General features: G+C 38.3%; 1 protein-coding gene across 1 annotated transcript; it reads right to left on the bottom strand.

Annotated features, from left to right (window-relative positions):
- Positions 1 to 176: 176 nt before the first annotated feature.
- LOC129730020 (E3 ubiquitin-protein ligase RNF13) lies at positions 177 to 26426 on the bottom strand. Its single transcript, XM_055688970.1, has 8 exons — positions 25772 to 26426; positions 3791 to 4334; positions 3544 to 3731; positions 3388 to 3479; positions 2709 to 2908; positions 2452 to 2638; positions 1848 to 2391; positions 177 to 1787 (listed from the first exon to the last, which is right to left on the bottom strand). Exons 2-8 carry the CDS (start codon positions 4004 to 4006, stop codon positions 1364 to 1366), a joined length of 1851 nt encoding a protein of 616 aa, XP_055544945.1. The 5' UTR covers positions 4007 to 4334; positions 25772 to 26426; the 3' UTR covers positions 177 to 1363.
- Between the last annotated feature and the right edge of the window lie 396 nt (positions 26427 to 26822).

Raw genomic sequence — 26822 nt, 5'->3', positions numbered from 1 at the left:
TTATGTGTTCGATTGAATTGCTTTACTTGCTTCGATAGCCAGAATTTTGTTATCAGGTGAATTTTATTGCAGTAATTGAACAGAGTTTCAGAAGCTTGGTTCTTAATTCGAACAACAAAATACCTCAGATAATAAAAAAGTTTTTGACGGTGATATCAATTAGACACGCTAACCGATCGGCAGCAATATATATATTTTTCGATCAATTTCAAATTTTTATTCTCCTACTAAATATGCAATTTTGCGTAAATTTCTATGATGCGCCTCTAATAGAGCAAAAAAAAACTCACTACTTTTGTCCGGGTTACACCCCTTCTCTGTTGTTCCACTGCCTACACAACAGCTCAATGCAGAACCTATGTATAATTAACAAACAACACCAGCATTGCAGATGGCAGTAGTTGCTTCTCTTGTTTTTTTCGTGTGTTCTCCTTCACGCTATGTCTGTGGGAATCAGTGTTTGATGTTTCAAATTACAGTTATATATTTGCATTATTATCTGTAAACTATTTTGTTATGGTTAGATGGCGAATATGTTACAGCTTCTACATACGATTAATTAGTTTAGCTCCAATGATGCAGGTAAACAAAAATAATAACAAAACTAAATTTTTACGCAGGTAAGTATACTCAAGTCGATAGGCGGAACTGAAACTGTTCTCTAGAATGTCACTTTGTGAACGTATAAACACGAGTAATTCTATTAGATGTAGCTTTTAAAACCAATAAATGTTTACACACAACGTGTACTAAACCACTTGCAAGACATTTTTTATTAATTTTTGACAAGATGAATATATAATATGGTTCACTTATGCATAATGTTCAGTAGTTCACCTTGCGACAGGTAAAGTTCAACCTGTCGAAGATTATTTTAACTCATAATTACTTCTTTCGAAAACTGATAATTGCGGATGGTTAAATACCTTTTTACTTATAAATAAGACTTCTTAAAATCCAATCACATTTTTGTTACTCATACGGGATAAAATAGAAGTTTCAATCCTATCAGCTCTTTCATTCAACCAATATTTTCTACGAGGATAGAATTTTTGTTCAAATTTCAGCTTTTTTGAATATTGTATGTAATAACCAAAACCTAACCACAAGTTACTGATAAAAAAAAGATAAAACCTCTCTCGGATGAAAATATCACTATCGCCTCAATGTATCTAGCGAAATAATAGGGAAAACGGTGGTGTATGGAAGCTATTTTCCCTCATGTGTTTCGCGCTATATTGTATCACTTTTATTCGCTGCGTTTTTATTATCAAACTCTTTTTTTTCTTCTTTGCAAAAAACCACGATTATGGATTTGACTTACCTGTCATAAACTACATACAGTATTCTAAGGGGGCTCTATTTACACCGGGTAGTGTCCTCCCGTCGGGCCACCCGTTCTTCTTCCTGGATCGGCCCGACCGGACTGGCTAGGATTGAAATTAACATTCGGCAGGGCGGCCACGCCAAGCCGACCACCGCTAGCGGATGCGCCGGTCGCCATTCCGCTCGTTGAGGGTAGATTCGGAGCTGAACGGATTTGCCGCCGCTTGGCCTCGTCGCGGTAGCTAGCACCCACGATCTCATCGTCGGTCGTTTCTTCTCCGTGGAACGAACCGCTGAGATTACCATTTAGGATGTTATTGCTGGCGGCGACTGCCGAGTTGATGGAAATTCGACCACTGACAGTACCGTTGGCGATGCTAGTTTCCCCAGTGGCTGGTTCGATGTCGTCGTCCGATTGCAGCTCAGGAGACGGTTCGTTGCGGTGGAAGAAACGCAATTTCCTAGACATAAATAAACAACATGGAAGATACATTTCTGAAGTAAAAGATTACCTTACTGACCTAACAAACCGATTCCAGGTACTACTGGGCATATTTTCCTCTCCGATTGGACTGTATGGTGAATCGGCTCCTTCAACACCGCTGGTAGTGGCATCCCGTCCTTGGCTGGCTGCAGACATCTGAGATTGCACGACTCGGTCAAAGAAATTGAATCGTCGTTGAGGAGTTCCCAACAGCTGTCTGGGTGTCGAGCTGGTTACTGCATGGACATTGCTATCGTCTAATAATTCATCGTCATCGGAAGTCATGTTGACCACGTGAGCATCATTCGAGCGTCGTTCTGACCTCACTGGTCTGACATTTGCGTTGGGTTCGCCATCAGCCACTGACGGTGAAGCAGGTGATGTCGTATTGTTAGCCTGATTAGCGTCAGTTGCATTCAGTAGCGGAGTATTCTCATCGGCATCTGACGAGGACATGCTATCGGAGGAGGAGCGCCGACGAGGAGGTCGACGTTCTCCGCGAGCAAAAACCTTTCTCTTGCAGATTGGACATACCCGACGATTTTTAGTTAGCCATGGATCGATACATTTGACGTGATATGCTGGAATGAATGCGGTGTCAAAATATATGCTTCAAAAGCAAGGACGGAAAAATAACTTACCATGATGGCACGGTAACACTCGTAACCGTTCGTTATCGATATAATCATCCAAGCAAATAGCGCACGTCTCGTATTGCATTCCCTTGGCAAACTTTACGATCGGAATTTTCTTCAGCACGCTGCTTGGCAAGCGATGACGCAGCATTCTGCGACGTTCTCGTATGCACCGTATGATCATGAAGCAAATCTGCACCATCGAAAGTGAGAAATTATTAGTAAAGAGAAAAAAGTTTAAAAGTATTCTACGTTGTTCTTACCATAATAATGAAACACATTCCTACAACGATGGCGAACGGAATTATCAGATTGTTGTTGATGTTAAACGGAACGTCGTCGGTTATGATGAGAGCGTAGTTCAGTGGGTACATGAAGTTTTCGACGATGAACAAACCGTTGCTTTCGCCGATGAAAACCGATGGAATGACAATATCTTCGGCATGGTTAGCCGACATACGTTCTGTGGGAGTAGTATCAGAAAAAATATATCGCTTATTATAGGTGACACACACCCTACTACGGAAAGGAGATAAGCATATGCCGCTTTATCGCTGATTGGTTTGTACAGAATAACTTCACAGAAAAAACCTAGTCGCGAATTATTGTTATACAATAATTTTATTATGTCATGTACTGCCTTACAAACAAGCATTGGTCAACGTGAATCTGTAGCTTTTTGATTAAGTGATTATTGATACGTAGTTCTTACACAAATTTACAAGATTTTCAATGGATCTTTGAACACGGCACTTGATGAAACAAAACCACTACGACGAACGTATTTTTTATTTAACACCAAATTAAACTGACTAACTGTACACTCGCGGACCATTTAAACGACTTTATGTACCTACTTTGTAGTGGAAGTGAACCCACAGTGAATAAAAAAGTAAATACACATGAACTAGTAATAAAATACAGCAATAATCAGCTACTCACCAAGATCGTTACTGCCGACATTGTGAACGATGACTGCGGCGAAGCCGGCAATCTGTGCATTGCGAATTTTATCCTCGAACGAGCAATTATATCTAAAACACAAGCCGCGAGAGTTATAGTGAAAGTTCCACACAAAACTTGATTAGAGTTTGTCACCTCGCAATGATAACGGCAAAGCGGCTCGACCCAGCACCGCTAGCAATCATCGAGCTGACATTTTCCGGTGGCCCTGCTAGCGGGGTACATCCGTCCACAGGTTCCGCCTGGACGGCCCTCACCTTGAGTCCACTCTCTGGAATTTCACCACCGAAGGTGGCCGGAAAGTCACGAAACTCTTCCAAAAGCTTGAAAAAATAATAGCACGAGTTACGAACATTTTGACAATAGAAACGCAGTTCAATACCTGATCATTTTGATACACCAAAATATCCGCATCGCAAATTTCCAGCAGGAAAACCGATGATATCAGTATGACTAGATAGTAGTTTGTTGTTATGGTCCTAGTCAGCAGCCAAGCTAGAACAGAAGGAGCCATCGTGCGCGAGTGTGATTTTGGACCTCCTTTTAAAAACCTAACTTTGGCAACACTAGTTTCAAGGTGCATACAATTTATGCACATACACGCCCGCAAACGCAAGCACTTCTATAGTGGTGTTAAACGCGAACCATTAATTTCACTCAGTTGATAAATTTTCATTGAAGTTCAATCACCAGCTACGGTGAAGCGAAACAATTTTAGCGTCCGATTTCTTCTTGCCGCCACTGTGAGTCACTATTCCTCATTGCTTATCACAACTAACTAATAGGAGCAAATACGAGCTTAGCATTTCAGCGACTGCGGCGATATCTTCGTCGGTGTGCCAGCTGAAGCCGATGATGATGATGATCCTCGGGTCGGTTGGTTTCCAAACATTCGTTGATTTGCTCGGCCACGATCGCGCAGAAATCTGTAAACAGTGGAAAACGTTAGTTAACCGGTTGACGTTTTTGACGATTGATCAAGCAGAAATAATCTGCAGATGTACCAAAATTTTGTTCAAATATTATGGAAGCAAGCAGGTGATAAGACGTTCGTTTGTCGTTATAAAGTATAAATAAGTTTGTCTTGTATAGATTGTGAATATGATGATTACACGTCTATATGGTGCTTCGTTATCGTTTTGACAATACGGAAAGGTTGCTTTGGAGCATGCATTATGCGGCCGTTTGGCACGGAGTTACTGTTTGTGTTGAGGTTGGGCCAATCAACTTTTTCTTGCAAATCATTATATTTTTGTTAACCTTCACTGACAAATTTTTAAATTGTGGCATTTCCTTGCCTTCCGCGTCCCTTTGGTTTTTTAGTTATAAAAAATATATAGTATTAGTTTGGCCTGTTACTGGCCTCAACTAGGCTTTGACTTTATTCCGTGAGTTCTTTTTGCTTGTGAAGCGTATTCCGGGCCACCTCAATTAAGCCCTACTTCCCAATATCCTGGAGATCAAACGAAAAATTGGATCACTAAAGTACAATCGAGCCGCAGGTGAGGACAAACTACAGCTCTATAAACATAGCAAAAAGGCACTAGCAACAGCACTCCACCGGACAATTTCTAGGATTTGTGAGGGAAAAAGGCTACTAAAGAAGGAAGGAGTTGTATGCCCTAACTATAAAAAGGGTGAACGTTGATCAACGCACAGTGGTCGGAAAAGGCGAACTTAATTCATTTGTGCTTAAACGGTTGATGTAAGCCAAAGACAATGTTCTATTGAATTGTTCACAAAAATATAACGGAAATGTTGATAAGAAAATTTTTTGATCATGGCCTACTATCATAAAAATAAAAAATCTAACTTTTGATACAGCGAAGATACATAAATAGTTTCTTCAGCAAAGTTGTAGAACTCTTCAAAATATGAAACTTTGCAGAGGACATCCAATTTCTATGACGTCTATTTATTTAGATACGAAGCATTTCCTCTGCCAACCCCCTCAAATTTAGTTTTTCTAGTATAACTTTTGAAATATTTTTTTTCCATGCACATGATGTTCTAGGCAAATATGATCAACATAAAAATACAGGTTTCTTTCGAAGACAGCATGAAGCTACAATCGTTCTATACTAGGTTAGAGCGTTTTTTCGTTAAACTTTTTCGCATATTCAATTGCATATAGGGGAGAAAGAGGCAAACCGGTACACATCATCAAATACTTTTTTTAAAGCTTAGACCTTGTAATTTAAGCTAGTTAAACTTTGATACCTGACAATTCATAAATGAATGAGTAGAGTGATGTTTTATGTATGTATGTTTCTAGGGTTTTCTATACAAAAACGCACCAATTTGAACGATGATTTGGGAATTTATGAAACAGATAACTCGCAATACTTTCAAAACTAGTGAGACTTCTCAGGTATATTTAGTTGTTGATAGGTGCATCCATCAGTAATTCGACGTGAGTAAAATGAACGCATGACAGCAATGTTTATTGTTAATTATCTATTTCATCTTCATCTGTTCTCAGCTTTCCATCATTTCTCAGCTTTCCAATGGTTGTCTCAGAATTGAAATCGGTGGTTGCCAACCTGTTCAAAAATGCGTTTTCATGATAAAATTCAAAATGGCGGCGAATCCAAGATGGTGGTCAAACTTTTGAATACTCCACATGAAAGCCCTAGATGTTTTCTGTATAATGAAATGCTGTTTGTAGAGGGTTTTGGGACAAATATTTGAATTATAGCTCGATAAAAATATTCGATTTTCACTTTTCTAAAAATTTGTTCACCCCTTGGCGAACAAGGGGTCCACCAAATGGAACAAATTTATGTGCAGTTATTAATTTTTCACTGCGTTTAATCGAACTAAAATAAAAAAATCAATTTTCAAAGACCTCGTGTCACTAGTGGCCTGGTTTCAGCGAGAATCGCCCATGAAAGACTAAAAATCGCTGAAAAAGCAAATCACTCACCAATGATATTAACAAAATATCTAATAGCAAAACAGTCAATAGCCATCGATAGAAACAACGGTCAATAATGTTTGATGCAGAAAATCGGAAAATGTCGATTCACTTAAGAAAAACTTTTCGCAAAAAAAATTACAAAAATTTACAAATATGTGTTAGCTTTTCTTCATCTTGAATAAATGTAGTGCTGAACATCATGTTCCAGTCTCTAAATATCAACTTTCGGCCTCCAATCGAAAAATGTCGATTCACTTGAATAAAAACAATTAAAAAAAAAAAAATATTTACAAATGATGTGTCAGCTTTTCCTCATTCTGAATAAATATAGTGTTGAACATCATGTTCCAGAGACCAAGAACCTGACAATCATCGAATTGATTCACAAAAAGTCTTAGCTACCACATCACTTCTTTCTTCACTCCCTTACCGTTGAAGGTTGCAGCCTTCATCTCGTATTGCAAAAATCATAACAGGAATTTTCTTATCGGATGTGATGCAAATGCCCATCACACAGTTTGGAGCAGTTCTGATGTGAACAGGAGAGGTGAGTCACTTCTTGAATTTACTGCACAACATGATATTGATATCTGCAACCGGGAAAATTCTCCAACTTTCATTAACTCAATAAGAGAAGAAGTTCTTGACCTCACATTTTGCAGTTCTGCAAACTCTGAAAATATTGAAAATTGGCATGTCTCAGAGGAAATTTCTCTATATGATCACAGACATATTTTATTCGAGTACGCAGCAAATAGTTTACTGAACGAAACCTATAGGAATCCTCGTGAAATTGGGAGTCTTACAGCTCGGCCCTTGTTGGTGAGAGTGATATAATTCCGAGTTTTATTAATAGTCGTCATGAGCTTGAAATGACATCTGGAAACATAATAGGCAAGGTCCATCAACATCTTCGAAGGAAACTGTTTAAGCGTGCTAAAGCAACATCAAACTGGTCTGAATACAGAGAGGTCTTAACTGAATATAATAAAGAGATAAGAAGATCCAAACGGAAAGACAGGAGGTTCAATTGCGAACAAATCGATAGCATACCAGTCATCAGTAGGCTCCAGAAAGTTCTCTCCAAAACTCATTCTAATGGCCTCGGATCCCTCAAGAAAAATGATGGAACTTTTACTTCAGAGACAGAGGAAACTTTGAACGTGATGATGCAAGTTCACTTTCCTGGTTCTTTTCCTATTTCCAACGCAATAACAAACACTTCAATATTGGATTGCAATTCTAGTATCAAAAATTGCTGAAACTAGACTAAATGGCACACTTATTGGACCAAAATTATCCAAAAATGAGGCTGAAAGTCTAAGCAACAAAATTTTCACAGTTTCTAGAGTAGCCTGAGCCATTGACTCATTTGCACCATTTAAGTCTCCAGGAGTTGACGGAATTTATCCAATACTTCTGCAAAAATGCAAAGGTAAATTAGTACCTGCTTTAACAAGAATATATATATATATATATATATATATATATATATATATATATATATATAAATATATATATATATATATATATATATATATATATATATATATATATATATATATATATATATATATATATATATATATATATATATATATATATATATATATATATATATATATATATATATATATATATATATATACATATATATATATATATATATATATATATATATATATATATATATATATATATATATATATATATATATATATATATATATATATATATATATAGCAAGCCTTTTGCTAGGGTATATTCCTATAGCTTGGCGGCAAACTAGAGTGGTGTTTATTGCTAAGGCAAATAAAAAAGACAAGTCGTCATCAAAATCTTTCAGACCAATAAGTTTGGTCTCTATCTTTCTAAAAATAATGGAAAAACTTATTGATGAACACATTAAGGACACACTACTTTGCAGACACCCGCTGAGTAAAATGCAATTTGCGTCTCAAAGTGGAAAATCAACAGTGAATGCTCTTCACTCAGTTGTAACAAAAATTGGAAAATCTTTCGAGGCTAAAGAAATGTTATTGGCAGTGTTTCTGAACATAGAAGGAGCTTTTGACAATGCAAGTTATATGTCTATGATAAATGCAATGAAAGCACACAGTTTTGAAAGTTGTCTTATTGAATGGATTGTAGAAATGCTTTCAAAACGGGAAATATCTGCGCATCTTGGAGATTCGTCGCTCAAAGTAGGAGCTGTAAAAGGCTGTCCGCAAGGGGGAGTTCTTTCCCCACTACTATGGTCCTTAGTAGTAAACGATCTTTTGGAAAACTTAGAGTCACTTGGGTTTGAAGTGATCGGTTTTGCAGATGACGTGGTTATCATAGTCCGTGGTAAATTCGATGACATTATCTAAGCATAAATCCTTCCAAGACTACACTTGTACCATTTACAAAAAGAAGAAAAACTAATCTCAACATTGTTTATTTAAACAGTGTTCCGTAGATAGTCTCCATGGAAGTTAACTATCTTGGAGTTATCCTGGATAGTAAGCTTCTCTGGAATGCACACGTAACACAACTCCTTAACAAGGCTACTTGTGCTTTTTGGGCTTGCAAAAGGACATTAAGGAAAAAATGGGGGCTTAAGCCTAGAATTATAAATTGGATTCAGTCGGCTATAGTAAAATCGAGAATAACATATGCAGCATTGATATGGTGGCCAAAAACCAAAGAAAAAACAACTCAACTCAAGTTCGAAAAACTGCATAGATTTGCTACTACTGTTATTACAGGGGCAATGAGTACCACTCCTTCCAAAGCCCTGGATGCTCTTCTCAACCTTTTGCCCTTATCCCAAATCATTCAACTAGATGCGGTTGAAAGTGCAATTAGACTCTGTCGCACAAAAGATCTTTTTGAAGGAGACCTAAATGGTCACCTACGCATTTTAAAGGAGTTTTATATAAATCCTCTAATACTAAAAAATGAAGATTTGATGGAAACAAGTATGATTTCATCCATTTATTTAATGTTTTCGAACCAAGTCGTAATGAATGGGAATGCTGAGGGCCCAACACTCGAGATGGCTCTATAATTTTTTACACTGACGGCTGAAAATGGGAAATCAAGTAGGGGCTGGCATATCAGGCCTTGGAGTAAGTTGTTCAGTGGCGATGGGCAAATGGCCTACGGTTTTCCAAGCTGAAATCTTTGCTATTTTGGAATGTGCTTCGATCTGCCTAAAAACGAAATATAGATATGCTAATATATGCATTTTTTCTGGTAGCAAATATCTTAAAATAACAATATAGTTCACTCTCGAATTTCCCATATATTCCCGTGAAGACAGACAGGGAACACCCTCTCTTGTGGTGAAAAAGGTAACTAAAATCATTGCACAGTGGTACAGTAAGGCAATTTAGGCGGACATAGGCTTTTCGTTGCGGTTTTGGTTTGCGGTTTAAAGCCATAGTTTTTGTAAAAAGTTGTTTCTTATACATAGTCCTCTATTCATGTGCGATTGAAAATTCGGGTGGTCCTAAAATCAACGAAATAAAACATTCTTTGGCAAACTTGTAGACCAACTAATTCTAAGTAACTTTGTAAAAAAACTTCTTTGTAGACATGAAATTTGGTTTCCAAAAACAGTCTTTTCGCTCTATTTTTTCAATTCAAATTTAAAAACAAAGTCGAAAAAACATTGTCGATATATTATACAGATGAAGAGTTTTCACTATTTCTATTTTAAAAATAGGCCCTTTTGATATATTGATGTCTCCGTTTAGGGCAATCATAAATAATATTTTTTGGTATCATTTGATAGAACAAATATTGTATAAATATTGTGAAGAAATACCGAAAGTTGCTTAAAATTAGTTGATCTACAATTGTGCCGATGAATGTATACATTTATTTATGCAAATAAAAAGTTAGTTTTTTCATTTAGTCGATTTCAGGACCACCCTAATTTTCATTTGCACATAAAAAATAGACTAAATATAAGAAACAAGTACTTAGAAAAAAATTTTACTCTAAAACCACAAAATCGCATCGAAAAACTCGTGTCCGCCTACATTGCCTTACTGTACCACTGTGCATTGTTGTTGAATTTCTGTGAGCGTGTGACATTCTCACACACGAAACTGAATTTACTCAATTTTAGATTTAGTTGACTCAATTTCATACTTTCACAGAAAAAAATATGTTGCAGATTTCGTGCGTATATTGTTTGTATGTAAAACTAACGCCATTCCGGGAGTTAAATATTGATAATATAATAGATGTAGCTTATCGAGGCACGAAGAAGAAATATTCAAATAATCAGGCCACGACGTGTAAATGGTAAACTAATCCCAAGTTACTATATACGTGGTTCCCTGTGTAACTTCACTAGCTCAGATCCATCACGGGAAGCAACTACGAAATGTGCGGCCGTCAAGCTCAAGCTCAATAATCAGGCCACAAAGTGTACAATTAAATGAATATTTCAATTACCTCGTGAAAGAGATAAAAGGAGAAACCGCACAATGGTTGTCAATAGTCGTATATGGTTGTTGTGCAACTTTTAGCTTAGATAACACTTGAATGTTCTATCAATTTAACAATTTAAGTATGGATACATATCATGTTGTAATTGATTTAAAAGCTTTATTATATTATATATAAATGATATTCAACAAAACAAACATAATTAGTGATAACAACTGTTATGCAAAAACTATTATTTAATGTTTAGTTTTCTTCGTTTTGAAAGTATTTTTTTGTTTTTTTATCCCTCCGAATTTTTTGCTCTCGAGTTCTAATCTTCGTATTCATCACTTGCAGCTTTGCTTTAACAGCATATTTATGTATTTACTAGCTGACCCGGCAAACTTCGTCCCGCCTATTTTTGTGTTTAATTCAATAATTTTCAACATTCCAAATTCATTGATTTCTTGCGATTTGTTTATATCGTTTGAAATTATTGGTTTTATCGGAATGACAACTTCCTCGACTTTTGCTTTTAGTACATCAACTCTATTCCGAAAACACTCATATTGGGTGGTATTCAGTTATTTTCGTTGTTTTCCAGAAACTGAAAGTGGTCATCTTCGAATTCAATATGGTGTCCAGGGTCAATGCTTGGCTTGTTTACATTATTTCGATTACGGAAATATTCATATGCAGTAGTATTCGGCTGTTTCCCAGAAGTTGCCATCCTACAATTCAAAATGGTGTCTGAGGTCAATTTTTAGCTCCATGCATCATTCTGGTTAAAGAAACACTCATATTGGGTGGTATTTGGTCCCTTTAGGCTATTTTTTTTTTGGAGACAATTTCTGGCCCCTGAGCGTCATTCTGGTTAAAGAAACACCAATAATAGGTGTTATTTAGTCATTTTCGGCTGTTCTACAGAAACCGGAAGTCACCATCTTAGAATTCAAAATGTTGTCTGTGGTCGATTCTAGCTCCTGTGTATCATTCTGGTATCGAAACATCTCAATTGGATGGAAATCGGCCGGTTGAAGAAATACCCATATTGGGTGTTATTTGGTTATTTTCGGCAGTTTCCCATTCACCGGAAGTCGTCATTTTACAATTCATAATGTTATCTGAGGTCGATTTGTAGCTTCAGTGCATCATAACAATCCCGGAAATACCCATAATGAGTGTTATTTGGTCTTTTGCCACTGTTGTTTAGGAACCGGAAGTCGCCATATTGGATTTCAAAATGGTATTTGGAGACAATTTCTGGCCTCTGAGCATCATTCTGGTTAAAGAAACACCCATATTTGGTTGTATTTGGGTCATTTTCGGCAGTTTTCCAGTCACCAAAAGTCGCCATTTTACTACTGAAAATGTTGTCTGAGGTCGATTTGTGGTTTCAGTGCATCATCACGATTTCGGAAATACCCATATTGGATGGTATTTGGTCATATCTCGCTGTTTCTCTGAAACCGGAAGTCGCCATCTTGGATTTCAAAATGGTATTCAGAGACAATTTCTGGCCTCTGAGCGTCATTCTAGTTAAAGAAACATCCATATTGGTGGTATTTGGTCATTTTCCTCTTTTTTCCAATCACTGGAAGTCGCCATCTTACAATTCAAAATTTTGTCTGATTTTTCAAAAACCGGAAGTCGCCATCTTGGATTTCAAACTGGCATTTCGAGACAATTTCTGGCCTCTGAGCGTCATTCTGGTTAAAAAAAACACCCATATTAGGTGGTATTTGGTCATTTTTGGCAGTTTCCCAGTCACCGGAAGTCGCCATTTTACAACTCAAAATATTGTCGGAGGTCGACAAACGTACAAACCGTGGAACACCACCCATGGATTGCCTTATGCATAGGTGAACTTTATTATTATAAAATATTCGGCCGAGTTCACTTCACAATAAAATGTGAATTTTTTTCAGTGTACCCATTAGGGTAATATTATTGTCAAAAGTTACTCTATTTCGCATGTCGTGTAGAACAAAATCAGAAGTGGCGCACCTAGCGGTCGAAAAGGTGACTAACGCTTCTGTCATTTTCAATTTGTCTTCATAATTTCACGTATGTGAACTATACTGCCTGTGATCGCATAATTGTAACATTCGACATTTTATGGATTTCGTGCTTTTTATTGGGAAATGCTTAGAATAGTATGTACTTTTTACATCTGGAAAAATATGCTTATGTTTGTGTGAAAAAAGTCGTAAAAAATACCAAGTTGTTTTGTCACATAGCGTAAATAACCGCATAATTGTCACACTACTTAACTTTTTCAACTTTTTTGTCGAAAAAGTTTCCATCCAAATCCACATCTGCATCCTTTGGAACTCGGAAGTTATTCTGGTCCGGTAACCAACCACCGGTGATCCGTTTCTGATGTTCAGCTCATGCTTGTTGAATACATGCAAAACTTCTTTTTCCATGTGATATATTCCAAAAGTAGCTTGAAAGTGACGGCATAAATGTATCATTGCAAAAATTTCAACCAATTTGACTTCAAAAGTAATATTCAATGTATACATAGTGTAAAGTAGTGCTTTCTTCATGATACTAAGTTTAGTTAAAGTGTCTATTTGCGAGAATATATTAGTAACAATGCATTTAAGGTCAAAATATAAAAGTGCGAATTGCTCGAACAACCAATTTTGCAAATGTTACAAATATGCGATTATGGGCAGTATATTGGTATTTAATATATTTGCTGGTAGTCAAGCAGCCTTGAATGTTTTGAAATCTGTTACTTGCACTTTCAAATTAGTTTGGGAATGTATTAAAATGCTTCAGCAACTAGCTACACGTAACAAGGTAAACCTTCACTGGGTTCCTGGACACTGTGGCATCGAAGGAAATGATTCTGTGGGGTTTCCTTTAGCACAATAAAGATGGAGCTATCAGAATGGGAAAAAGGTCAGGTGCTGCTGAACTGGGATAGCACTACAATAGCTCGTCACGCAAAACGATACATCAAGACCAACGCTTCGATTGCACAAAAATTGTTGAACCTTTCAAAGAAGGATCTTAGTACTTATACTGGACTGATCACTGTCCAAGTAAATATCATCTCAAGCTAATAGCAAGGCTTGAAAACGACAATTGTCGCTTCTGTTGCACAGAGAGTGAAAGTGCTCATCATTTGCTGTGTGAATGCCCAGCAATATTCGCCAAACGGCGCAAATTTCTTGATTAGGGACTTCTAGAACCTTGGGAAATATGGGCTAGCTCTCCGAACAATGTTTTAAATTTTATTCGTTACATAATACCACATTGGGACAATGCCTTCAATCACGATAATGACTATTAAAACATATAATAGTTGTCTATATCTATACAAGAGAAGGCTTAAAGCAAAAGAGGACACACCACAATAGATCTAAGTCGCAGTGGTATAATGTCCCCAATAAGGAAAAAAAACTATCCCTCCCTTTTTAAAATATTCCTACGACCACCTCTTTTGTGCAAGGAATAGTATGCCAAACTTGGTGGAAATGGACTCACGAATTAAAAAGTTATACTGGATCCAAAATGGCACCCGACATCGATATTTGGTTCCTGGACGTCATCTCAATTCCGGAAAAGTCCATCTTGGATTTCAATAGCGATGGACATCCCTTCACAAGTTTTAGGTTTTACTTAGGTTTCCAAATGAAAATCGGCAACTGGGAAAATGGAAATCGTCATCCTGAATTTGAAAATGGCATCGAACATTGCAATCCGGTCTTAAAATGTCTCAACTTCAAAAATACCCATATTGCGTTCAATCCGGTTTTCGCAGGGTTCTAGATACCGGAAGTCTCCATATTGAGTTTCAAAATGCTATTGGACACCAGTTTTTGGTTTCAAACCACGGCCTGGTTCCAGGGTTACCAGCTTTCGCTATATTGGATTTATAAATGATGTCGAACATCATGTTTTGGATATCAACATCCGGCCTCCAGAAACAACCGAGAACCTGAAAGTCAACGGATTCAACAGTATATTACCATAGTGCACGAAAAATTATGACTCTTTTCCAATACTTCTATGACCTTCGTAAAAGAAACTCGTATATCAAGTTTGGTGGAAATCAGTTTAGGCATTCAAGAGTTATGCTGCGACACAAATGCGTACAAAACCTTAAATACCTTAAATTATTCTCGATTCTGGCAGCCATAAAATTTTGTAATTATTTTGAAATATACGCATGCTTTCAAAATAAACTTGATGAGTTTGATTTTTCTCCTAAAGTTACCGATTGTTATGATAGTAATAGGCAAAGACAAAAGTATGCCTTCCTTAGATGAAGAAAAAAATTTTTCCTTTCCGGTATCGCCCGCACGGAAAGGTCAACGATCCCATTGCTTCGCAATGTCACCATCTAATGTATCGGGCGCCCCCATCTTTTAATCAAACATCTACTGACAGCATACTTTCGAAACTCAACAGCAATCCTTCTCGCATAAGGCTAACCAAATAACGCCGTAGCGGTCCGGTCGATAATCCGTAAAACGAATTTCATTTATTCGCACCGGCATCATTTTCGGCTGTATCGGGCGGCTGTATTAGTGGAAACATGTTAGCGGCAACAGCATTTTCAGGCACACAATTTTGCCGAACAAGCAAGTTGTGAAGTTTGCGAGTCAGCACATTTAACGACCCTCAGCCGGCATCAGCTCGAGATCAATCACAGCGTGTTGCGTTGTACGATTGTTACGACCCGACCGCTCGAAAGCCCTACTGAGTTAAACCTGAGGGGTAACTCTATCAGCAGCAGCCTCCTATCATTTGCCAGCTTCTTCGCGTCATATAGTTCAGCCTTGAGGCAGTGTAGCGCTCTCCTTCGCGTAGTATACAACCACTTGCTAACTGCTTTACTACAATGGGGTGTAAATATTTATTGTTTCACGCAGCTTCCGGTATGGGTGGGGGGAAGCATACGGAGATGCTACCCGCAGGGTAGCTGCTTCAACACTATAACAGAATTTTACATGTTGATGAATTATTTTATTGGGAACCATATTTTTTCGGTGCCTATCTTTTCGACAAAAAAAAAATTGCTCCACCCTAGCACAAACTGGAGAGCGGAGAATTGTTCGCTGTTTTCTTTTCTGCGGGGCCTCGACCGATACCATAATCGACGTCATTATTCGGCTCGGCAAGGGGTGAATGTAGTTTTCATGTTCCACAAACAACAACAGCCAGATAGATGAATGTTTTGACGCGTTCTGGGGAGGCAATTTCATCAGTATATACGCTCGGTGCACTTTTTGAAATCATGATCATACTAGGTGTAGTTACGAATGAAAAAAGGATGCATCTCAGATTGTTCGAAAAATTAAGTATGGTTTATTCACCGAAAGAGAGAATGAAAATTCTGAATCGATTGACAGAATGTGTTGATTTATGCACTCGGTAATTTTCTGTTGGCAAGGCACAGACCAACTGCTATTTACCACCTCTAATCGGTATCATATTTAGTCCAATTATTCATCAATGTTCAGCAATAAATTTATTGGATGGTTTTATTTGTAAATTTTGAGCTACACGCTCGATCAATATAAAATTCGTAATTAATAAAAAAAGGTGGATGCACCACTACGATGACCATTTGATTAGCACAGAAATATAAAATAGAGACGGCAGCATGCTTGGTTACATTTATACGACGTTCGAGGGGAACTGGGCAACTCCTAGGGTATGCGAAGTTAAAGATGACATCAAACAGCTTAAGAACAACAAGGCAGCTTCGAAGAATGATATCGGAGTGAAACTTATCAACTTAGCTACTTCATGTAGCGATTCGTAGCGCGCGATACCGACAACTCAATCATCAATGGGACCTGCAAAGTGCTTTCCCAGATTATCTACCGCCATTTATCATAGCTAGCAAATAATGGATTTGTGATAACTGCCGTTCTACGCATAGTTGTCCCATGTTACTTTTGGTCGATTTTCGTTTTTTATCACCAATGAGTCTATTTTTATGTATATTTTTGGAAAACTTTCAAAAATAACATTGTTTGTTCCGAGAGTCTTGAAAAACCATACCAAATCAGTTTGTCCCATCGATGATTTTCTACACATATTTGTCCCACTAGATTTTTTCTATTCTAATCGATCCCACTAATCACTTATTCCCATATTTACAACTTGAGAAGTGCTACAGAGCAATAAAAACTTCTCCTTACAACGTTTGGCTATATTACGGGTGTCAGAAATTCGGTGCCGAAAATCACTTTGCTTGATTTTTTAAATGCGGTACGTTCATATCTTTGTTCGGAATACCTAAACCTTGTGTGCTGGTTTGTAATCTGAATGCCTTTCCTTTTCGAGCATCAGAAGATAAACGCATGAGATTCATGCTAATTGAAAGTTATAAGAACTGTCTTTTGTGCGTAGCTAAAATGGTGAAAGCCTAACAACGTTCAAATATGGGCAATCTGAAAAAACAATTCCTCTTTGTAATTGTAAGTCATCTAATACTTATTCAATTAACTAAACTTCCTTCTCGACAACACGATTAGCGTGATCATTTTCGTGAAAGAATAAAACAGCCTTGTATCCCCAAAACGAGCTTTGTATTGGGAAACATCGAATGCACGAGGCGGGACTGATATGCGGCAAATTTCTCGGCATTATTGTCTCAGTGGGTATTTTTATGGAAAAGAGTGTTAAACCGCAAAACATTCAACTAGATTTATTGAAAACAGTCTTTTGCAAGGTAAAACTGCTTAAAAACCCATGACTGCATTCGTCACATTGGCGCACTGCGTAAAAGCAATGTCAAACTTTAACATCGTTTTTCTCGTTTGCATGATTTGGAACATGGGACAAATATGCGTAGTACGGCAGATAAGTTATTAAACCGGTTTTGTAAACGATCGACATCAGACGGAATCTTTACGCAACGTTACGACAGTTCCTCCAGAAGTATCATGAGTTTTAAGTACCTAGCCCATCGATTTTGAGCCGTATTAAGCTAAAGGGAGGTTATCTACTCTATGCACAATGTTGTGTGAAGGTATTGAGTGCGTTATCGGATTGACTTAAAACACATATGGGGCTTCGACAAAGCGACGTTCTTTTCTGCGTCCTGTTCAATATTGCGCTTGAAGGAACGTGTGAAAATGCATCGAGCACCATTTACCTGCTTACTGTAGAAACCGGAAGGATAGAGTTCGCTTAGGCAAAAGCGTAGTAATCGACGAAGTTCAGTTTGAATTTATTCACCTCGTTTCAACTGGATCCTACAAAAGTTCAAAACCTATTCCTGAAGGTCAGGAGGCTTCAGGAAATTTCCAGAATTTCCAGATGGCCGCTGAAGCTGGAAGGGTACAATTGCAGGAAAACATCTCCACAAAAATGATGTCCCCGGTCAAACTCGGTCGGTTCGAAAAGGACCATAGCATGTAACAATGTTCAACACAGGTGCACTCCAAAAGCTCGAACCGAGAAAAAATGAAAGAAATTAGCTGTTCAACCATTCCTGTGAATATTGGTGTCCCTAACCACTAATTTTTTTCAGAGACTTATATGAGTTTTCTCGTAAACACACCGTTACAGCGACGAACCCGGCGAGCAATTACTATGCGAACTCTCACGTAAATTGACGCGCTTTGGTACCAAAATTCATGGGAATGGTTGAAGAGCTGTAATCTTTCACTTTTTCCGGTTTGAGCTTTTGGAGTGCAGTTTTTTTTTCGTTTTGTCGACCAGTGTAATCCAAGTGGAGCAATACCTCGGAAATTTGGAACAAGTGCACGGGGTTCCCGCGTCACATGCGGGAGAAATACCGGGAGGCAAGAGCTGCCGAAAAGAGACTTCATCGCCGTAAGAAACGTGAGCACTACGATCGCGTCCTCGCGGAGGCGGAGAGTTGCTTCACCAGGCACGACACGAGGAGTTTCTATAACGTCCGAACAACTTTTAAATTGGTCTACGATTCCGAAGTGCGAAAAATCCTTTTCCACAAAATGAAAATCCACTTTTATATAACTGGTAACACGACTAGTCGATTCTGTCAAGTGACGCTTAGTTGGGAAAAAAGCGTGGTCGGAAGAAGATTGTCGTAAATTTATTTGCAATTTTTGTGAGCGAAATAAAGAAAAATCTAAGAGTGAAGTGTTCCACTATTCTAAAGATCTTGGATATAGAAAAAAACATTTATATACATTATTGACAAACTCTTCGAGAATGGAAACACCTTCAAAAGAAAATCTGGTTGTGGACAAAAATGCACTTTGCAAGAGAGTAAAGTTCGAGCGAAGTTGAGGTCGGAAACGCCTGGTCCGTCGGCGTAATCATATCGTGAGCTGGGCAATAAATATCCGATTGATTCAAAAACGGTGAACAAGTATCTGCATGAAATGGGTTAAAAACTTTAAATATAAGTACCATAAAAATGATAAAGTAGTGTTTTGGCCAGACCTTGTATTGTCAAACTATGCTAATGCAACTTTAGCGGATTTGCGGCAAGGCAATATCGGGTTTATTCCGAAAGGATACAATTCTTAAAATGTGCCACAGCAACAGTCTGTTGAAACTTTCTGAGCAAATTTTAAGCGAATGGTCTACCATAAAGGTTACAGAGCAAAAAACGTCTATTGTTTGAAAGAAAAATCAAGAAGAGCTCAAAACAATTGAAACATCCGGAATTCAGGAAGCTATAAAGCAAGTACCCCAGAGGATCAGGAAATCAGCGCGATGTGGAGCTGAGTTTTTCTTATGAGGTTTGTTAATGAGTTACATTACTTGAATAAACAAACAAGTATAGAAAAATAAGTTGCGCAAGGTTTTAATTTGGAATTGAAAGTTTGTTCGGATTTTTTTTCCTCATACGTTAGAACGATCAAAGGAACCGGACCATGCCAGTACCTGCCATGTGCAATGACAGGGAGGGGAACCTGATTACCGATGAATCGCAGATGGCCAGGAGTTGGAAGCAACATTTTGAAGTGGTGTTGAACGGTGAGGAAGGTGGGAGAGACGGACAAGCTGTGGAGCCACCAACATTGGACGAGGTGAAGAATGCTTGCAAACAGCTAAAGAACCACAAAGCCGCTGGGAAGGACGGCTTACCGGCCGAACTTTTCAAAGTCGGAAGCGAGCGGCTGTGTTGTGCAATTCACCAGATTATCCTAAGAGTATGGTCTGAGGAACAACTACCTACGGACTGGTTGAAAGGACTCATATGCCCTATCTACAAAAAGGGACATAGGCTCGACTGTAGTAATTATCGAGGCATAACCCTCCTCAATTCTGCTTACAAAATTCTCTTCCGTATCCTGTTCCAGCGACTGAGGCCGTTGCAGGAAGCCTTTGTTGGAGAATACCAATGCGGTTTTCGAGTGGGGCGATCTACAGCGGACCAGATGTTTACCTTGAGACAGATTCTCGACAAGTTTCGAGAACACAACTTGCAGACGCATCATCTGTTTGTTGACTTTAAGGCGGCGTGCGACACAGTGAAACGCAACGAGCTTTGGCAAATAATGCTAGAACATGGTTTCCCAACAAAACTAGTTAAACTGTTACGTGCGACGCTTGACGGTTTCACATCATGCATCAGAACAGCGGGCGAATTTTCGGACGCGTTTGTGACGTTAGATGGTCTGAAGCAAGGTGACGGGCTCTCGAACTTGCGGTTCAACATAGCTTTGGAAGGTGCAATACGAAGGGCAGGTGCGCAGAGGAGCGGCACCATCATCACTATGTCTCACATGCTTCTGGGCTTCGCGGACGACATTGGTATAATTGGCTCATTGAATTAATGGCTCTCAGAAGGGAAGCTGCGAGAATTAGACTCACCATTAACACTGCCTAAGCGAAGTACATGGTGGCTGGCAGAGAGCGTGGTAGTTCTGCGGGTGTTGGTGCTGCGGTGGAGATGGATGGGGATACTTTCGAAGTGGTCGACGAATTTGTTTATCTTGGTACTCTCGTGACATGTGACAACGAGGTGAAGAGGCGGATTGCGGCGGCGTATAGAGCTTATTACGGATTGCGTAGCCAGCCTAGGTCCCGTAGCCTTCAGATCCGTACGAAATTTGCGCTCTATAGGATCCTCCCGGTGACGCTCTACGGACATGAACCGACCAAGTACATTTTAATTATTGGCCCAAAAAAAACCTGTGCGAAATTTTAGTTTAATCGGTCATGATTTAGGGGTGCCTCAGAGCGCTCAAAGTTGTGATTTTTTAACCCTAGAAAATCAGATAGATACACAGGTTGATACAGATAGAACAATACTAACAATAAAAAAATGTTAGATTCTCTAAGTCATCCGAATCTGAACTTTTCATGCAATTGCCTTTTAGATATCAGAGCTATTATCACGTGAGAACAGCTTGTGATTTGTTTGAAAAGGAGGCAGAACACTAAAAAACAAAGATACAAAGACTCCAACCAACAAAGGTATGCTAAAAAATTTCAGAGAGGTTGATAAGTTTATAATAAACAGTAACAACATACTGAGATGGCAGAAGTATGTTGCGTCACGAAAAAAACGCTGCAGCAAATTACCTAGTTGTCCGATCCTTTCAAATTTTCAGACAATTAAATATAACCCATTAGTAAGCTTTTGGCATATTTATTCCATTTAACTTCAATGCCATAACCGTACGCTCGCACCTTACGCTTAACTCCACTCATAAGGTTTTGTATAACATCTGGCTCCCGTCTTCCTCAAATTCGACCTCCTTGAGATGCTTTCGTACTGCCCTGCTTCCTAATAGCCCAGTATTTTTCGATGGGCTTCAGTTCCGATGCGTTGGGGGGTTTCATGTCCTTTAGTTCGAAAGTGACCCCGTTGGCTTCGTACAACAGCCCCTCCCGGACCTTGGCTCGCTGAACGAAAGACTTGAACAGATTCAATTTTTGGGCCACATTCCTGTCCGAATCGTTTAGGCATTTCGCAACACACTTGTGATTCTGATCACTAATAGAACATCCATTCTGACCGCTAACCACAGAGCCACGGGGACCTCTGATGCGGTCCCCATCAGAGGTTACATGAAATGTGACGTGGATGGGGAAAAGCTCATTGGAGGTGGTCACAAGTTAGCCTTCCTCAAATGCGCGTAAAAACTCCATTAACTTTTGGCAAGTACAATAATAACAGTCAGTATCATATCACTTACTAAGATTCTACGGCGAAACACAGAGGAAGGTATACTAAAATCAACTAGATCACTGTATTGATAAAACTGACGTGCCATAGATGAAGCTGGAGCATGAGCGGCATATTGCGTTGACTGATATTCAATTTGCAGCATAGTTCTCGATGGCAGGACTCTTGAAGGTGCAGAGAATTGAATTTGCGATAATAATTCGGGCGCATCGGCTTTAGCAGTAATCAACTTCGCAATAAATACAGCTTGTGTTTTACATCTACGTTGGGCTAGCGTTTTAATTCCTAGTAGGCGACAGCAATCTTCATAAGGCGGCAGATTTTGCGGATCGTTCCATGGGAGATGTCGTAGCGCATAGCGGACGAACTTTCGCTGAATGCTTTCCAGTATATCAATCCAACTAGCCTGATAAGGATTCCAGACGACACTGGCAAATTCTAACTTCAAGCGGACTAGCGAACAATATAATGCTTAAAAGCATAACGGATCATCGAACTCACGAGCAATTTTAAAAATGAATTCCAGCTGTCGGCTTGTATTATCAATTGTCAAAAATAAATGAGGCTCAAACGATAGCTTCTCATCCAGTATCACTCTCAAATCCTTAATTTGATTGACTCTGGTTAACTTAGTTCCAGCTATATAATAGTCATATAGGACTACGTTCTGAGTGCGGTGGTAACTAATAACGAGGCATTTATCAATACTTAGCATCAATCGATTTTTCATACACCAATCGTAAAACAGATTTAACAGGTTCTGCAATTTTCTGCAGTCCTTGAGTCGGCGGATAACCAAAAATATTTTTAAATCATCGACAAAAAACAATTTACCGCCGCGATTGAGAACAATTGCCGCATCGTTGAAAAATATTGCGAACAATAATGGGCCTAGGTTACCACCCTGTGGTACGCCAGAAGAATTTGTAAATTCGGTGGATTTACACCTTCTACCTACGCAATTATATGGGCCGGTCGAAAAGTGTTATGCGCTGGCGTTGGATCCTGTTGAAAGCAGAAACTTTTTTTTTCAAATAATCTTTTACACAAGACAGCAAACGCCCATTGATGACGTGTTGCAGATAGTATTCCTTGTTGATTTTAACGACTATGTCGATAAATAGCAGCGGCAATCATTCTCTGTCGGATATTGCACCCTAAACCGGCACAGCTGAAGCATTCTGGAATTGTTCCATTCCTGTTTTATCGGCTGGAATATCACGAAGACATGCTTCTTATACACGATTATTTTGCTTGTTCAAAACAGCCGCCGAAATAATTTTTCATCTGAAAAAAAAAAACATGTTGTGAGCAGCGTGCGTCTTGATTAGCTTTTTGATGATTTTATGCATAGTGTCATGACTCATGGTTATTTCACGAGTAATTCTTCTTGCCGACCGGGCTGGATATTGCTGAAAACGTTCGTTAACTGCTTTGATCATCGCTGCCGGGTGCAAACTCTGTTCTACCCGGTTTCTGTTTGGAACCCACTGTGTAATCGTTTGCTGGTCCTATACACAAATAATCTGCTCAAATTCGGATTTGACAGCTTTTTTCTGATCTGTATGTTGCTCGTTCCAGTAAGATACAAGATCTTTATTCACTCTCGAATCCATTGCAATTTTACAGCTGATTAACAGGATAGGGTAGAGTTTGCAGAGACGACATTTTGTATTATCCTACGTATCGTCACGAAGCAGTGACATCTTCAGGGGAAACTTCGAGGATTTACTTGAAACCAAAGATATGTCTACTTAATAAACAGCTGTTAAAAATAGCAGGGTTTTTAACCTTGTTGCAGATTTTGCGTTTCTCGAGGATTTGGCCCGTTTTTACTGCTCCATGGCGCGGATTTTGCGGAAAGTCGTGCAAATTTGCTTTCAACGACCGAAAAATAATATAATCAGAGAGTTATGTCAATTATCTGTCCTTTTTAATGAGTGATTTTTTTTTGTCAAGAGATGGAAGTTTTGTGTATACTTTTGTGGATTTTGATGTTTTATACATTTGTGCGTAAAATTCAGCTTTTCTTCACAAACAAGCTATTTACTTCCAATTTTTGCAAAAGGAACTGAGTACTCTACTGAAAATTGCTCATCAATTGCAGTGTGGAAAGCAAGAAAAACAAAAAAAGTATTGCAACATACGAAGACACCTCTTACTCCATATTTCTGTAAACAAGCCAAGTTTTCTCGTTTTTTTCATTAATACAAACGTAATCTACCCTCTCCAATAAGATTTGTTGATTCAAGACATTGTTTTAATCAATCCTATTTGGACGGATGGATTGAGCTTCGTTCTTAATTCGTTCTCACGACGCCGATCTACAAACACATGGCTACAGGTTGAGGTCTCTGTGTGTATAACTATCGTGTCGGTGAAATGAATAAATCTATCGAGATGGTTTTTAAGGCTAATCGTCAACACTAATTGGGGCGATTTCGAGTGCTTTTTTTAATTATGATGTTAACAAAATTAGTTTACGATTTATAAAAGCCAGTATTGAATAATTCGAATGCATCAAATTTAATTTTACATCAAAATAAACTATGTCTAGTAGTCAAACTGTTCAAGCATACGCATTTTTATTTTGTGAATTAACGTGAGAAATAAAAAAGAATTAAATTTCTCATCAATAAAGCGGGAATGTTTCTACCTCCTAAAATTGAGCTTTTTGCTCGACTTTTCAAAGTTCTATGATCGACGTTGGAACGTTTCGTTTGGTTTCAGGTCCAGTCTGTTCCGGTCAAATGGACGATACAGGGCGGTAAAGTTCGTTCTCAGGGTGGCGGTAAAGTTCGTTCTCAGGGTGGCGAAAAAGTTTTCCAAATTAAATTCCTTATTCTTCCTGCCATTTCTTGAAATAAGAGATTAAATTCCCTGATATTTGTAAGCATTTTAAATTAGCACTTACGCAAAATGCGCAATATAGAGGAAGGAAACTTTGAACTCCCAATGAAACAAAATAACATTCGATCAGATATGAAACCAGAAAGTAGTAGCCTTCATGCTGCAATAAACCCGTAAATGGACTGTTTAAAAAAGTTCTGGTCAAACATTTACCCTGCTTATTTTTCAGTTTACTTGATTCTCTCTGATCAAAGAATAAATTCCCTGGCATCCCTTAAAATTCCAGGTTTTCGGGGTTTTCGTTCTAGTCTGGAATCAAAAGTTAAGGTAGTTTGATAATTAAACCGATTTTGCCGACCACAATGCAAAAACACTGAATTAACTTCCATGAACACTATAAATGGATGGGTTTAAGACATTTTTTGTCATGTTCCTACACTATTTTATTATAAATGTCTTGTTTGTGTAATCAATAATTTATAAGGTAATGATTTTTCTTATACAGTATTTCTCGCTTTTATTTTTGTATTTGTTTTGCAACTCTAAAATTGACTTCTGCGCGAACAATCTAGATATATATACTAAACAAAAAGATAATGACATTCTGATGGGAACCACTTTTTGACAGATAAAAATTTGGTCACAGATAATTGTTTGTCAGTCTCCAATTTTAGCATGGGGCAAACAACAACCATGATGTCAAATAAATTTGACCATTATGTCAGGTCAAATATTTGACCATTGGTCAGAGTGTAATACAGGCTTTAGTAATAAAAACAGTGAAAATGAGTATTTCAACTCTGAAATCCATAAACTAGAAGGTTAGTCATTACCGTATTTTTACTATTAAGGTCAACATTGAAAACTCTGTTGCATGTTCGATTTGTACTGTAAAAATGAAAACAACACTTCAATTGAGATTAGAGCCTTTTTTTAATCAATGCCAAATGTCCTTGAAAACATTTACCTCGTAACATCATGCTATCAGCTGAATGGTTTGCCGTGATTCAGCCTGTAGGTAATTCTATATCGCTTACATTTATCCCCATTTCTCTTACCTTTTCTGGAACCGTGCTAAGCTCGACAGCTACAATGCTTCACTCAAACGAGTGCCGATTCTAGCGTTCGTGGAATAAAGAATCCTATGTGCAATAGTTTCTGCTGCTGTGGAAAACCAGCTGAGCGTTTGCAAATGGTGAAGTAAAAAAAAACACAATCACTTAAAGCTGCTAATCCAATTACTATACGGCTCCGTCGAAATCCACTGCACTTCGAATCACTACTGAAAATTTTCCTCCTTCCGAATATCGCTGACAGAAATTAATTAGCCCGTGCTGCGGACTGCTATCGTTGCGCAAAATAAATAATTGTCAATACACTCCGTGCCCGTAGCAGCAACTCAAGTCGCCATTGTGTGTTATTCTGTTCGATTTATCGCACTGCAGGAACAAAAACAAATCACCACTCCGTGAAATTATTCAATCGTAGAGTCGAAAGTTCAGCCTGGTTGGGCTGCGATTTCCATTTTTTCACTAAATCCAGTCTAAATCTGTAGAACACAACCCGTCACAGGCAAGGAAAGATAAAAAATTGGATTCTCCTCGTTTTTAACTTTGATTGGGGAATTATAATACTACGCCACACACGGAACCGTTTCGAACGAAGTCACTCAATGTCGATCGCATAGTGCGAAGAGTGCAGGCAGCGAGCAAATGACGAGTAGCAAAAAAAAACAGGAACAAAACGGACAAGAAATGAAGGAAAATGTGAGGAGGAAACACATAAACTGACAGTAAGGCAGATTTAGTTTTATAACGTTAGTAACGCTCATGTGAGGGGATAATAAATAATTAAAACAGGTAGCACGCAGAGAACGAATCGCAGTTCATACACTGTAAATCAATGCCACGATTACTTCGAGTGTTTCTGCACTTGACTCGATTCGTCACGTCACACTGCAAATTAAAGTGATTTATTGTTGATTTCACAATGATTGAAACATTCCAATGAAATGATCTTGCGTTGAAAAATGTTCAATGGAAATCACCATCATATTATAATGAATATCTCTTGTATTTGCACCACTGTTTAAATCAATTGAATTACAGC

The sequence above is a fragment of the Wyeomyia smithii genome, chromosome 3 (genome assembly GCF_029784165.1).
Source record: "Wyeomyia smithii strain HCP4-BCI-WySm-NY-G18 chromosome 3, ASM2978416v1, whole genome shotgun sequence".
Taxonomy (NCBI): Eukaryota; Metazoa; Arthropoda; class Insecta; order Diptera; family Culicidae; genus Wyeomyia; species Wyeomyia smithii.
The sequence above is the reverse complement of the archived record's forward strand: the minus strand, read 5'-3'. Positions and strand labels throughout refer to the sequence as shown.

Excerpts from the sequence above, each read along its gene's own strand:
- LOC129730020 (XM_055688970.1), bottom strand. The coding sequence starts at position 4,006 with ATGTGCATAAATTGTATGCACCTTGAAACTAGTGTTGCCAAAGTTAGG. Across the intron at positions 2,639-2,708 it reads GAATGTGTTTCATTATTATG|ATTTGCTTCATGATCATACG; the intron begins GTAAGAACAACG and ends TCGATGGTGCAG. Across the intron at positions 2,392-2,451 it reads AGTGTTACCGTGCCATCATG|CATATCACGTCAAATGTATC; the intron begins GTAAGTTATTTT and ends CATTCATTCCAG.